Source organism: Candida dubliniensis, chromosome 2, assembly GCF_000026945.1.
Source record: "Candida dubliniensis CD36 chromosome 2, complete sequence".
Classification (NCBI taxonomy): domain Eukaryota; kingdom Fungi; phylum Ascomycota; class Pichiomycetes; order Serinales; family Debaryomycetaceae; genus Candida; species Candida dubliniensis.
In genome coordinates, this window is record NC_012861.1 from 1,040,278 (window position 1) to 1,053,538 (window position 13,261).

At 33.7% G+C, this 13,261-nt stretch overlaps 9 protein-coding genes and 2 non-coding genes across 11 annotated transcripts; 5 read left to right on the forward strand and 6 right to left on the reverse strand. All coding sequences in view use genetic code 12, as the record gives it.

Annotated features, from left to right (window-relative positions):
• Positions 1-181: 181 nt before the first annotated feature.
• On the reverse strand, positions 182-1,171 carry CD36_19500 (casein kinase II subunit alpha', putative; the record flags this gene model as incomplete). The annotated part of the gene is made up of 1 exon (XM_002418384.1): positions 182-1,171. One exon carries the CDS (start codon positions 1,169-1,171, stop codon positions 182-184), a length of 990 nt encoding a protein of 329 aa, XP_002418429.1.
• Positions 1,172-1,596: 425 nt separating this feature from the next.
• On the forward strand, positions 1,597-2,409 carry CD36_19510 (mitochondrial morphogenesis protein, putative; the record flags this gene model as incomplete). The annotated part of the gene is made up of 1 exon (XM_002418385.1): positions 1,597-2,409. One exon carries the CDS (start codon positions 1,597-1,599, stop codon positions 2,407-2,409), a length of 813 nt encoding a protein of 270 aa, XP_002418430.1.
• Positions 2,410-2,452: 43 nt separating this feature from the next.
• CD36_19520 (mitochondrial 54S ribosomal protein YmL10/YmL18) lies at positions 2,453-3,304 on the reverse strand (the record flags this gene model as incomplete). Its single annotated transcript, XM_002418386.1, has 1 exon — positions 2,453-3,304. The coding sequence occupies one exon, from the start codon at positions 3,302-3,304 to the stop codon at positions 2,453-2,455; it is 852 nt and encodes a 283-aa protein (XP_002418431.1).
• Positions 3,305-3,905: 601 nt separating this feature from the next.
• Positions 3,906-3,978, forward strand: tRNA-Thr (AGT). The gene has a single exon. It is a non-coding gene; the product is annotated as a tRNA-Thr (tRNA).
• Positions 3,979-4,003: 25 nt separating this feature from the next.
• On the forward strand, positions 4,004-4,076 carry tRNA-Thr (AGT). Its single transcript has one exon. It is a non-coding gene; the product is annotated as a tRNA-Thr (tRNA).
• Positions 4,077-4,502: 426 nt separating this feature from the next.
• CD36_19530 (early meiotic induction protein, putative) lies at positions 4,503-4,952 on the forward strand (the record flags this gene model as incomplete). The annotated part of the gene is made up of 1 exon (XM_002418387.1): positions 4,503-4,952. One exon carries the CDS (start codon positions 4,503-4,505, stop codon positions 4,950-4,952), a length of 450 nt encoding a protein of 149 aa, XP_002418432.1.
• Positions 4,953-5,039: 87 nt separating this feature from the next.
• On the reverse strand, positions 5,040-5,762 carry CD36_19540 (Rho family GTPase, putative; the record flags this gene model as incomplete). Its single annotated transcript, XM_002418388.1, has 2 exons — positions 5,040-5,641; positions 5,732-5,762. The coding sequence occupies 2 exons, from the start codon at positions 5,760-5,762 to the stop codon at positions 5,040-5,042; spliced, it is 633 nt and encodes a 210-aa protein (XP_002418433.1).
• Positions 5,763-6,264: 502 nt separating this feature from the next.
• Positions 6,265-7,134, reverse strand: CD36_19550 (hypothetical membrane protein, conserved; the record flags this gene model as incomplete). The annotated part of the gene is made up of 1 exon (XM_002418389.1): positions 6,265-7,134. The coding sequence occupies one exon, from the start codon at positions 7,132-7,134 to the stop codon at positions 6,265-6,267; it is 870 nt and encodes a 289-aa protein (XP_002418434.1).
• Positions 7,135-7,434: 300 nt separating this feature from the next.
• CD36_19560 (glucose n-acetyltransferase, putative) lies at positions 7,435-8,862 on the reverse strand (the record flags this gene model as incomplete). Its single annotated transcript, XM_002418390.1, has 1 exon — positions 7,435-8,862. The coding sequence occupies one exon, from the start codon at positions 8,860-8,862 to the stop codon at positions 7,435-7,437; it is 1,428 nt and encodes a 475-aa protein (XP_002418435.1).
• Positions 8,863-9,502: 640 nt separating this feature from the next.
• On the reverse strand, positions 9,503-9,901 carry CD36_19570 (sulfiredoxin, putative; the record flags this gene model as incomplete). The annotated part of the gene is made up of 1 exon (XM_002418391.1): positions 9,503-9,901. The coding sequence occupies one exon, from the start codon at positions 9,899-9,901 to the stop codon at positions 9,503-9,505; it is 399 nt and encodes a 132-aa protein (XP_002418436.1).
• Positions 9,902-10,855: 954 nt separating this feature from the next.
• CD36_19580 (ferric reductase transmembrane component precursor, putative) lies at positions 10,856-13,105 on the forward strand (the record flags this gene model as incomplete). The annotated part of the gene is made up of 1 exon (XM_002418392.1): positions 10,856-13,105. The coding sequence occupies one exon, from the start codon at positions 10,856-10,858 to the stop codon at positions 13,103-13,105; it is 2,250 nt and encodes a 749-aa protein (XP_002418437.1).
• Positions 13,106-13,261: the final 156 nt, after the last annotated feature.

The following is a 13,261-nucleotide window of genomic DNA, read 5'->3' on the forward strand; positions in this document are numbered from 1 at the left end:
GTTTCTATTTGTATTGCATACATTTTTTTGTTTTCTTTCCCCCCCCCCCCCCCTTCTCCTTCAATTCTGGTGTATCAATTTTCATTTTATTACTTACTTAGACAATAAATATTTTTAGTGTCAGTTGGGTGTTTGACACATTTATATGCAGCAATGACTAATTGTATTTATATTTATACCTCTATATCTTGAAAAATGGATGTTCCATGGCCTCTTTAGCTGTTGGTCTCAATTGGTGATCATATGTTAACAATCTGTCTATTAAATCAAGTACTTCATCACTGATTAAATGTCTGTTATCATTATTGATGAAAGCTCTCCATGGTTTTCTTGGATAATTACCCAAAATATCATCATATTCTGAACTCAATTTTATCCCATACTTATTGACATATTTCATTAAATTCTCTGTTCCCAAAACTTTTGCAATTTGCACTAATTGATCATTGTTTGAGTCTCCTCTAAATAACGGTTCCTTCTTGAATATTATTGCACCCAACATACATCCCACCGACCACAAATCAAGTGAATAATCATATTGCTGTAAATTAATCAACAACTCTGGTCCCTTGTGATATCTAGAAGCAACCCTAACGTTATAGTCCATTCCAGCATGATAAAATTCAGCAAGCCCCCAATCAATCAAACGCAATTTTTTGTTCATGGGATCAATCATAATATTCTGTGGTTTAACATCTCTATGAATGATACCCATAGAATGAGAATAATCTAATGCAATCAAAAGTTGTGTAAAATAATATTGGATATCCTTAATAGTGAATTTAGGATATAAAACTCTAAAATCAACATTATTAACTCTTTCAAATATAAATGCAGGAATTTTAGATTGTTCATCTCTAACAACGTCCAATAATCCAATAATATTTGGTCCTCCAGTTAAATTTTGTAATATTTTCACTTCACGATATATTTTTTTCAATTTAACTGGTTTTAATACTTTGATGACACATGGTTCATCATTTAAAACATTAACACCTTGGAAAACTTCGGAATATTTGCCTCTTCCTATTTTGCTCACAATTTCATAGTTCTTTATAAGCCCCCATTGTATTTTATGATTCTCATAATCCCAATATTCAGTAGGCTTATTTTCATTCACATCAGCATACACCCTGGCTATTGAGTATGGTCTTGATTTTGAGCTAATCATCACTAATAATTATTGATATGTGTATGTGTATAATATGTATAAATCGAGGAATAAATATTATTTAAATATATTAATCCAATCTGTGATAAATTAAAAATTATTTATTATAATTGATTAGTATGCCCAATAATACGATGGCAACTTTCCAAGGTAATGTTGATCAGTGTATCGTTGATGTTGTTGTTGTGATGAGAGTGAGATAGTCTCTGACAAATTTTTTCTTTTTCTTTCTCACTTTCAAGGCAGAAAAAAAGAAAATAGGAAAACCACAACACCATACATACATACATAGAGATTGAAACATACACACATACATATTTCTTTTTATTTTTTTTTTTTGTTAGTGAAAGGTGTGTTTATATATATACACATATTATTATCATCATTTCCAGAAGATTTTATTATTCAAAAACTTATCCAATTTTATGAATTACTTAACAACTATACAACTACATGAATCAAAGAGAAATGTCATAAATGATATACAACTATGGTCTATGAATAAAACTTTGAAATTGCCTAGCATCACTTCTTGCAACCCAATATCCTACATCAAACACGTTTCATTGCCATTGTATTTAGTATATTGTTGTCCAATAACTGTTTATACAGATGATCCGGATACATCTGATTATTTCAAAACTAGATTAGTGGAAACTCCGTTATCAAATGGAAAGAGTGGTGTTGGTTTGCTTTGTCAAGTGGATTCCAACACTTTTTTAGTGTTTTACTACGAAGATAATGTCAAGGTGTTGGTTTTGAGTTTTTCCAAATTCCTTGAAACATTACCACAGTTGGATATTCAATCGATTCCTAAGAATACATTATTGGATTTAAGACCGCCTAAAAGAATACGAACAAACACAACAATTATCGACAAGATCATAGAAAAGAAAAAGCAACGACTGAATCTGTTTATAGCTAATCCAAACACAACTAAGGGGAATACTTCTAGTAGTTCACTGGTATTAACAAATCAAGAACAAATCAATACTGCAATTAATAAAATAATATTTTCTGGGTTACGAATACGTGGATTGTCATCAAACGTTGCATCTTCTTTGAATGACAAACTTACAATTAAGGAAATCCACCAAATGACATTCAAAGCAACACAATTTGCATTGAGAAAACACAACTATAGTTTTAACAAAAGAGAAACAAAGAAGCCACTACGATTGAATGATTTACAAGATATTATTGAAAATCTATTACAACTATTTGTTGATGTTGAATAGGTTTAGGTTTGGGTTTATGTTCAACTATGTACATGATGATAATCTAGACATCCATAACACTGACTGTTTTCGATGGTTTGTAACTAAATGTAGAAGCTTCTTCTAATTGTTCTTCCAATGATTTGAATTTAGATAACTTCTTGGTTGGCTTTTTATTGGTAAGTTCTTCACGAGCTTTTTCCAAAGGATCCAACAATATTGATCTGTCTTTTTGTAAATATCCTCTTTTGTCGGGATTAGAATAAAATTCAATATCTCTCTTATGTGTTGGTCTTGCTTGTAATGGAACATAACCTCTCTTTAAAAGAAATTGTTCTGGGTTCACATGAGCTCTTAATCCTAATCTTGTAAAATATCTTGCTGTAAAAGAATTGCCGGATTTTTCAATTGCTTCAATGGCAATATCACTAGCTCTAGAAGCTTCAATATTTAATGGAACATTATAATTCTTAACTCCTTTACCCAAAATCTTGACACCGTCTTTTAAACTCCCAGTCACAAGTCCACATTCTTTCATTACTTTTATATTCAAAGTTTCACCTTTTTGTAATGGAATTCTACCATTGTCCCAGAAATCTTGAATTTTCAGTAAATTAACTTCTTCTAATACTGTTTGATATGGTTTTCTAAAACCAGTAATTGGGAAACGCTTGTAATATGGTGTTTGACCCCCTTCAAACCACCATGGAACTTTACTTCTAGCCTTTTGACCCTTTTGCCCACGTCCGGCAGTTTTCCCCTTACCTGATGATTGACCACGACCCAACCTTTTATAATTGAATGTCGAACCTTCGTGAGGTTTTAAATAACCTAAAGCACCAAGTTGTCTAATTGGTGTTAAGAAACTTGCTTTACTTATTCCAAGCTTTTGTGTTAATGAAGGTAGACTGAACATTGGACAACAAGTTTGTGTGTGGAATATAGAATCGTAGTAAACCGATGGTTATTATTTGTTCAAAAAAAGAAAATTTTTACTTTGATACTCGCAGTCTTTGAGAGAGAAGAAAAAAAATATATATATACAATTGTCGTGCGGAATTGATAAATTGTGAATCAGCGGAATTTGGTAGCTCTCAGTTAAAAGTGGTTTATTAAAGAGTCGATTCAGTTATTAAGATTATGTAATAGTCTGTGACTAATAAAGCAAAATAGAAAACTCCCTCTTGATTGTTTTTGAAGAAAATTCACTCTTAGTTTCAGAAAATTCTACCATCAATTAGATAGAAAATTAAGTATTCGCAATATTTACCTGATCAATTTTTACCAATAAACAATTAAAATGAAGATAATTAAACAACTACTACGTTAAGAAGTATTACTATGCAAATTCAAACTTAAAGTCACAAGTACTAGCAAAAGAAGCATTATTTGTTATTGGCATCAAAAAACAACACACGTGTAACCTAAATCCACCAAAAATAACGTGCTCAGAAGTAGGAGGAAATAATAATATTAACCTTTAAAAAAACTGGGAACCGTTTTCGCAAACATGTAAAGCTCTTATGGCCAAGTTGGTAAGGCACCTCACTAGTAATGAGGAGATCGTAGGTTCGAATCCTGCTGAGAGCAATTACAAAATCTACACAATTTTCCAGCTCTTATGGCCAAGTTGGTAAGGCACCTCACTAGTAATGAGGAGATCGTAGGTTCGAATCCTGCTGAGAGCATGTGTTTATTTTTTTTTTGCTATTTCTTTGGAACAGAAGAAACAATATGGTTGTTGTTTTGTGTGTGCTTGGGTTTTTCTTTTGGTTTTTGTTAGTCCATTTAGATTTGTGCAAAAGCAGAAGATTATTCTCGCCAATAATATGAGAAGTGCCACCAAAACTATTTACTAGCTGGAACAAAAGGCATAAAGTTCTCTTCCAAGACCCAGATCAATCGAGCTAACTTTCTCCTATCAAGTGAGGAAATGGCTTTTTATTAATTACAGAGCTGGAATTACTCAACTTTTTTCCGTAATTTGATAGTGATTCTGAGTTGTGAAAAATTTCCAATTTTTAAGATTCTTCAACTGGAAAACAAAAAGAAAAAAGAAGTCGTTTTTTTTTTTTCAGACAATTGTTAATCACTCCCACACCTTATTATTCAACATGGGTAAAGATGATAAAGAGTTAGAGGAGATTTGGAAATTGTTTCAAGATTCAAATGAAGATGTACAGAAGAGAAGAAAAGAAATAACAAAAGCTATTCAAAAAGATACAAATTTGAATGAGTATCCTGGACTGGTGTCATTGATGACAGCATTAGACGAGTTAATCGCCTGCTTTGCTTTGGGAGGTCAAGTGAAAAACTATTATAGATATGGTACCTATGATTCATGTACGAGACAGAGAGAAAAATTTTGGTTTGCTATAAAACATGGGTCATTTAGAGAACAGGAAGAAAGACCACTCGAAGAATTAAGTGAAAGGGAGTTGACCAACCGTATCAAAGTACAAGAATTTTATAAAAAGAGATTTCTTGAAGATAAGGCCAAGGGAAGCTCAGAGGATATTTGGGACAAACGTGAGGAATTATTAAGTAACCCGTTTAAGAAATAAATGTAGGATTTAAAATGTACGCATATTAATATTAATGATTAAAACTATAATAACAATACCAAAAAAAACACACCAGTAACATAAAATTTACATAACTACACAGCCTTTCTTTTGCGGTTCATTGTCATTGGCACCTTTTGGTTTAGCATTAAGAGCACATCTCGCAGCTTCAGAAAATGCTTCGTTAACACCTTTGTTCTTTTTAGCAGAGCACTCCAAGTATCGCAAGGCCCCTACTTTTTTAGCCACAGCTAACCCTTCTTCATATGTAATCAATCTCTTTTGAGAAGAATAAGGATTTGATTGTTGCTGGTCTTCTATATCCTCATTGTTTCTTAAATCACACTTTAAAGCCACCAATACCAACTTGACTCCTTCACAATGATCTGCAATTTCCCCTACCCATTTACTTTGAACATTTTCAAGTGAGTCTGGCGAGTCAACAGAAAAACATAACATAATACAGTGGGTATCAGAATATGATAAAGATCGTAACCTATCAAACTCTTCTTGTCCTGCTGTATCCCATAAGGACAATTGAACTGATTGACCATCAATAAATATATCATGCACGTAATTTTCAAACACTGTAGGCTCATAGACTTGGGGGAAATAACCTCTGGTGAAGACATTCAAAAGTGATGTTTTACCACATGCACCATCTCCAAGAATGACAATCTTTCTTTGAACTAGTTATAGAAAATATATTGTCAGTACGCCTGTTCTAGGTTTATTCAGGTGATAAATCTTATTCCTTTCACCTTCTTCTCGATACATACTTGTTTTTTGACCACCACCACAAAGAGGCATGTTTTAATGATATTCAAGGTGACCTCTGATTAAATAGAAAAGTAGTCCCTCCGCTTAGACTATAGATATAAAAGAACTGAAAAAAGAAATGGCAAGATAACTTTTAATGATTTTGAAAAAGTTCCCAAAAAAGACGAACAGATTTTCTTGTTGATAATTGTCGTGTTGTGTAATATTCACTTCAGGAATATATTGTTGTTGTTAGGTTTTCTTCTTTTTTTTTATGTTGTTTTTGTTCTGTTGTTCTGTTGTTTATTTATAGGACAAGTTTGATTCACCGTTACCCTTTTTTTTTTTTTTCTCGTTTGGTCTATTTGACACATACGCACACAAATTTACCGTGAAAAGGCTGTGTCCAAATACTACTACAACACAAGATCTACATTAAACAGGTTTCAAATCTGGTATTCAATAATATAATATTTGCTTTGTTTTATTTAAACATAAAATAGAACCTTAAATGACATATTTCTATTTAATTCCCAAGTTTTACACCTCTTCTCTATTCTTTATCAATCAAATCTTCAAGATACATCGATGGAAGAGTTTTTCTATTGGCTGGGGTGTTAAGTTGTTGTTGTTGTTGTTGTTGTTGTTGTGACGCAGTAACCAGACCATGTTGAGATAAAGAGTAATCACTGTTATTGACCTCCTGGTTGATATACAAATTAGGCACCGCTTGTGAGTGTCTATTAGTAGCAGGTGCAGGGTTGACCAAATTGCTGGTGGAGCCACCGAAAGACAAGTTACTCAACGAAGGATTATAGTGACTAGATCTGATCCTTTTATGTTGCATAACTTCAGCTGTTGGAGAGACAAACATCTTGGTTAAATCATGTTTAGACGTTACTGCAGCTCCAACTTCAGACTGGTAAATTGTGGAGTTGTCACCCGCCTGTGAACCATTTACATTTGCAAAAGACTTATTCAACAAAGGTAATTTGGAAACAGAACCACCATAATCGCTTGTAAAATTGTTCAAACTTGTTTGAGGGGTCACACCAGAATATCCATAGGCGTTTGTATTATTGCTTTGATATTTCTCATATAATTTTCTATCATCGGCATTAGACTTTTTAGCTAACTTTGATGCAGTCAAGGAAATAATCAAATGGTATAAAATAAATCCCAACAAAATGGCACCCACAATGGCACCCACAGCAATGAAGACTGTACCGGATGGGTTTGATTGTCTTATTATAAAAGGATTATTGTTATTGGGTGGGACAGAAATAGATGGGGTAGTATAAGCGTTGGGATCTGATAAGGTTGGCATCGCCTCAGCCGATGTGGTTGAATCAGCTCGTTTGAGACGAGTAATACGATTAGCCGCCTCCAAAGTAAGTATCACAACATTATCATTCATGGGCATGTTAGCTGTAGATAAAAATTAATAAACCAAAGCGATAGAATAAAAGAGATCAACGTTTTTTTTTTTTAAAGAAAATGGAGTTCTTTCTTATTTGAATATATGATCTAGGTTGTATTTTACTAGCAAATTTTTTTTTCTTCAAGTTTCATGATTTGTTTTTCTTTTGTTGTATTGTTATTGATTCCATTTATAGAATTTTAACTAAAAAAAAAAAAAAGAAAATGCTTATATACAGGCAAAAAATAGTACCACAAATCATATTTCTACATTCTCTACCCGGTAGTCTAATCTATTCTAATACTAGGCAAACCAATATCCCAGTCTTTCTCTGTAAAACTGTTCTCTAAACCAATTCCATATCAGGACACTATCACAATCATCAGTTAATCGAGGTTTGTAGACAGGATAGTCTCTGTGGTACTTTTCCATATCACCTTTGGCGCAGTATATTTTTTTGGTGTTATAATGCTCTTCGTTGCTTTCCTCTTCCCATGGTTTGGGTATTGGACTGTCAGAAAAATGTACTACCTTGATTTTCTTGAAAAACTCTAATGGCAGCCATCCTTTATTTGACTTTTTATTTATGAATGGTAAATACTGTGGTTCTACTACAAACCGTTCGTGCCATTCTTCACCAAATTCCCCAGTTAAAACACCATACACTCGATGAGGTAAAATCCCAACATTTATTCTCTTTCTCCTTAGTTCATTGCTCAAAAATTTGTTCAATATCTCCATGTCATAATCATTTGGCTTTTTCAAATTACCCCGATTTGTTATAGACCACCACCATGGATTGTGGACATACCTCATTAATTCTTGAAATATTTTCTTCGATGGAGTTAGCACCATTATATGATTAGCGAAAAAATGATTAGCATTGTCGAAATAATGATTTTCATAAATAAGCAGCGGCAACAAATTGAAATCCTGATATATGCTCAAATCATTAACAAGTTTTTTCATTCTAAGTGAATATCGCTTTTTATTTGGTATTTCAACATTCTTTCTAGGTTTTGGACTTTTACCTTCCACAACATTATTTAGCCAATAAGCTTGTGGCAGTGCAAACGATAATTCCCGTGGAATTTTGAACAACTCATCAATGTGATTAAATTTACTTTCCATATTTTCAAAATCAATTACATCGGGAATATCAACAAGCATTGAATCCGAATCAAAAAATACAATTCTATCATACTCAACTTGATTGAAGATGTGGAACTTAGTAAACGAAGCTGCCCAGTTGGACTCATCCTGGTAATTTGCCTTTATCAAAGGTGCAGATTTTAAGGTGATTTTGTATTTGTTTGCCACTTGGTACAACTCACTCCATTTATCACTGGCATAGTAATGGAGGACTTCGTCATAAATAATTACCAAGTTGGGTATTTCGGTGTTTGCTTTACGCAAGTGAATAAAATTAATTATAGCAAGATTCAAATAGTCATAGTTAGTTGCATACTGCATGTACGCATAATTATCCACATTTGAAAATGGCTGTTTCCCGTAGTAGTCAATGACTTCTTCTGGAAGAACTTTAAGATGAGACTTTAGGCCCTTTTCTTTAACTACATCAGTAGTTTCAAGTAAAACGTGGGAAACAAGAAAATATATTCCAATAAATGCCGCAACCTTGAACTCCCAATTCTTCAATAATGCTTTCCAGGACAGACCTTTTAGTGTCATTTGTATAGTCAAACTTCTGGTGTTGTTCTTGTAGAGCATCTAGAATTTTTGATTCCTTTTTTCCAAGATCGTCGCGTCATGGATTATGATTATTCACTTCAGTAGACAAACGCTACCAAATTGACAGAACGGGATCAAGTCTATTTAACAGACTATTTCAACAAATGAACAATTTTATTGGAAGCCAAAACCCAGATCAATTAATAGGTGTTTTTTTATTGCTTGACGGTCATACCAGCAAAATAATTCTTGAAGAGAATAATAAACATATAGATTCTTGATTTTTATACCGTAACGTAGGCAATAACTTTCACATCTTGTTCGAGTTCTAAAAGAACAATTAAGTATCAAATTTAAAGGTGCTGGAAACTATCCCAAATCAATCCGTTCTTAAACAGAGCATAAGCCCACAATAAACACAAATGGTTATTTTCAAAGATACAAACTTTGTTTATGTTGTATCTGACCATATAACGATGTTTGCAATACTGCAGCGCTTACTGACCATAACGTCGTATTCAAAGTTGTAAACTATCACTGGCTACTACAAGTACAAGTTCAATTTTCACATTTGATTCATTCAATATATTTCTATTCTATTTGATTATATATAAGAATACCTAGTGAGGTGATCCCATTATTCACACTCTAAACAATTTCATAAATAACACCCAATCAACTAATTCGATGCTCCTGAATCTACACTGTCAAAGAGAGCATCCACTGAAGCTCCCAAATATATTCTCAACGACTTTCTAGTTGCAGGAAGAATTCTGGATTTGACCATAACTTCTTTCTCGGTCTCTTTGCTTATTCTATCGTATGCTTGAAAACGATGACAACCACCGAATGCAAAATAAAAGTTTTTTCCATTTTCCCGGATCTTAAAAACATCTATTGGAGGTAGCTCTCCAGCAGTTATGTCTTCTACCTTGCAAGTTGCTGATTCCATTGGCACTCCTTTCAATGTGGAAAGCATTGCATCTATCTTCTGATAGTCCAACACAGGTGGAATTGGTCTTTTGATTTCTGATAAGGGAACATACTCAGTTGCTAATCTCGACGTATACATAGACATTTTGAATATTGGGAATACTAATGTATCTGGTAACGGATGATGTATTTACTGAGTAAACCTGAAATAGTTATGTTCAAAGACATATTGCTATCTTTTTATAGTCTATGTTAAATGTTTCACAAAGGGCGATAATTATTCAGACATTTTGTAATTCCAGACTTGCTGATTTGTCAGGGATGTCGCGACCATTTTTTCTCACACTCACAAATGTCGCAGAAGCCAATTTTGTCGTAGATTCGTTGTTTCCATTAGTCATCGAATCATCTGTAGAGATTCCGATTTCTACGATTGTTACCAAATAACTCAATCGGTGCCTGTATTGATCATCATTTCTTTTTATTTGGTAGTGGAAGCAAACGTAGAAATTCAAGGCACAAGATATAGAGGAATCTGTAACCGATATTCACCTGGTTATCATTCCGTGATGCTCCATTGTCAATTAAAGTGGGAACCAATAATATCTCATTTATTCGACTTCCTATGGTGTCAAGAACTTCCTTCTTCCAACTCTCTAGAATACCTTTACACCATCGTTAATTCATCTAGTAAGAGAAAACTTTCTCTTTTGTTTTACTCCTTGATTCAAAATCTTTAATATTAATATAAACAGATAGAAAATTATTACTGATTTTAGGGAATAAAGTGTGGACTCCACATAATTCTCCTGAAAGCTAAGATTAGTATAATGGTGTGGCATTTTGTTGTTCGCGCTTATCTTTTTTATCAGCCAAAGATGTATGCAATTCCGATCGGAAATCAATTTTGCACAAGAAAAAAAAAACCACCAAAAAAACAACACGGTAACGATCCCGACAAGATCGCATTTTTCTTAAAGATTTTTTCTTAGGAGATATAAAAATATTTTCTTTAGATGGAATAGATAAGTAGAATTCCATCCCCTTTCTTTTTAGAATACAACTTCTAATTATTCCAAACCATTATCAACCATTCAACATGTATTATTCAGCAATATGTATATCTGTTGCCATAGCAATTGTTTTACTACCATTTTTGATTCCTATCCGACTAAAAAACCCCGTATGTCGCAAAATTAAAGCTTCACTAATAGTTGGCTTGATTATTTCAATATTAGCAGCAGTAGCCCCAGAAACAGCCCAAATAGGAGCTCCATTTCATAAGTATGGAAGGTCAAAAATTGCATTTTTTGGATGCAACTACCAAATAATGTTAACTACCGCTCGATTTTGCCCATCAAACGCCACCTTTGAATGGTGTTATTGCAACAATTTTCCAGCATTTGCTACTCTTGCTCATTGCTATCAAGTGGGTCATCCTAAAGAAATAGAATCCTTGATTTCCATGTGCAAGCCATTCAACAAAACCATAACAATGTCCACTGTTAACCATGCCGAGGAGTATTACAAGAACCATGCAAAACCTGTAGATGAATTTCACAAACTTCCTAATTATAGCCAAATTGATTTTCCTGTGCAGTTGAATGAGTCCGAGGTATTCATTTTTAAACAATCATATGAACAATTCTTGGGGAATTACGACGAGTCTGTGGATTACGGGTGGTACCTAGTATTATACTGGGTAGTTGTGCTAGCAGTAGTAAGCGTAGGTAACTGGAGTAAAATAATTTTTCCTAATTTCACCAAAAGTTTGACAGATCCAGTTAGTAATTGGTACAGAAAACACATCAGCACTCCTGCCACAGGTTCTAGAAACAAAACTAAAGAGCTTCACATAGCAAGAGGCTTTGATATGTTAGCGCCTTCAAGGTTTGAAACAATAATATTAACAGGTATGACAGTATTATGTCTAAAATTTTTCATTGGGGATTTTCAATACGCTGAGAATAATCCACTTTTTCATTCTAAAACCAATGCTTTATTGAGGTTTTATGGTGTCAGATCAGGTTTGCTTGCAAGTGCTCTAATGCCTTTATTGATTCTATTTGCAGGAAGAAACAATTTTCTTCAATGGATGACTCGATGGGATTATTCAACCTTTGTTATGTTTCATAGATGGATATCAAGAATCATTGTGGCACTATCCTTAGTGCACACGGTGTGTTACACATTATATTTGAAACAGCACTCAAAAAAGCCTGAGGCGTATATTTATTGGGGGTTTACTGCAATGGTGGCAGGTCTTATTATTTTGGTTCAAGGTTTGCTAGTATTGAGAAGAAGATGGTATGAATTGTTTCTAATATTGCATATTATTTTGGCTGTAGTTTTCATTGGCGGGGCTTGGATGCACGTCGAGGCATTATATTGTGTCTGGTTTTATTACACCTCAGCTGCAATTTGGGCATTTGATAGAATAATCAGGATTTGTCGACTTATTTCCTTTGGGTTTCCAAAAGCACAAGTTTATTTGCTACCAGATGAGACACTTAAAGTGATTGTACCAAAGCCAGACAATTGGGAAGCTGTTCCTGGTGGTCATGCATTTATCCACTTCTTGAAATTTGATTGCTTTTGGCAAAGCCATCCATTTACATACACCACATCAGAAAAGGATATCGCATTATTCATAAAGGTAAAGAAGGGAGTCACATTATCATTATTTCGGTATTTGAAATCCAAAGAAAACTGCTTTGCTAGTATTCGAGTAGCAATTGAAGGATCTTACGGCGAGTCGACCCCTGCAAAGAATGCAGATATGGCAGTTTTCATTGCTGGTGGAAATGGAATACCTGGGATATTTGCTGAGGCACTTGATATAAATAGACACCAAGAGCTGAAACATAAAGTGAAGTTGATTTGGGTGGTCAGAGAATATAACTCATTGCTTTGGTTTTATGAAGAGTTGATGTCACTAAAAAATACCGAAATCAAAACAACTATATATATTACCCGACCTGGTATATTGGTAGATGAAGATGATTTTAAAAAAAGAATGCAAGGAATAAGCCAAGGTATGGAAAATGAACTACAACCCTTATTGCAGAAATCGGTACCGGCTTCCTATAATTCAGAACCAGTGAATTCAACCGACGGAATACTCAACAAAATAAAGGAAGAGCTATTTCACATAAAAATGATTGAAGGAAGACCAAATATCGAAAAAGTAATTGAAACATGCATTGAGGAAAGTTCAGGATCAGCATGCTTTGTTACGTGTGGACATCCCGCAATGGTAGACGATATAAGAGTCGCAGTAGCTAATAATATTGATAACAAAGAAGGGAAAAGAGTAGATTATTATGAACAGTTACAGGTTTGGGCATAGTGAGTTTTTTATTTTGGGAGGGGGGAAGTTTATAGATACACACATTTGCATTATGTCTAAGGTAGTTTAGTTCTATTTAAATAATTAAACAAATGTATACACTTTTTTAGATTGTGGTTATAATATAATGTGAGTTTAATAAAAATTAAATTTGAA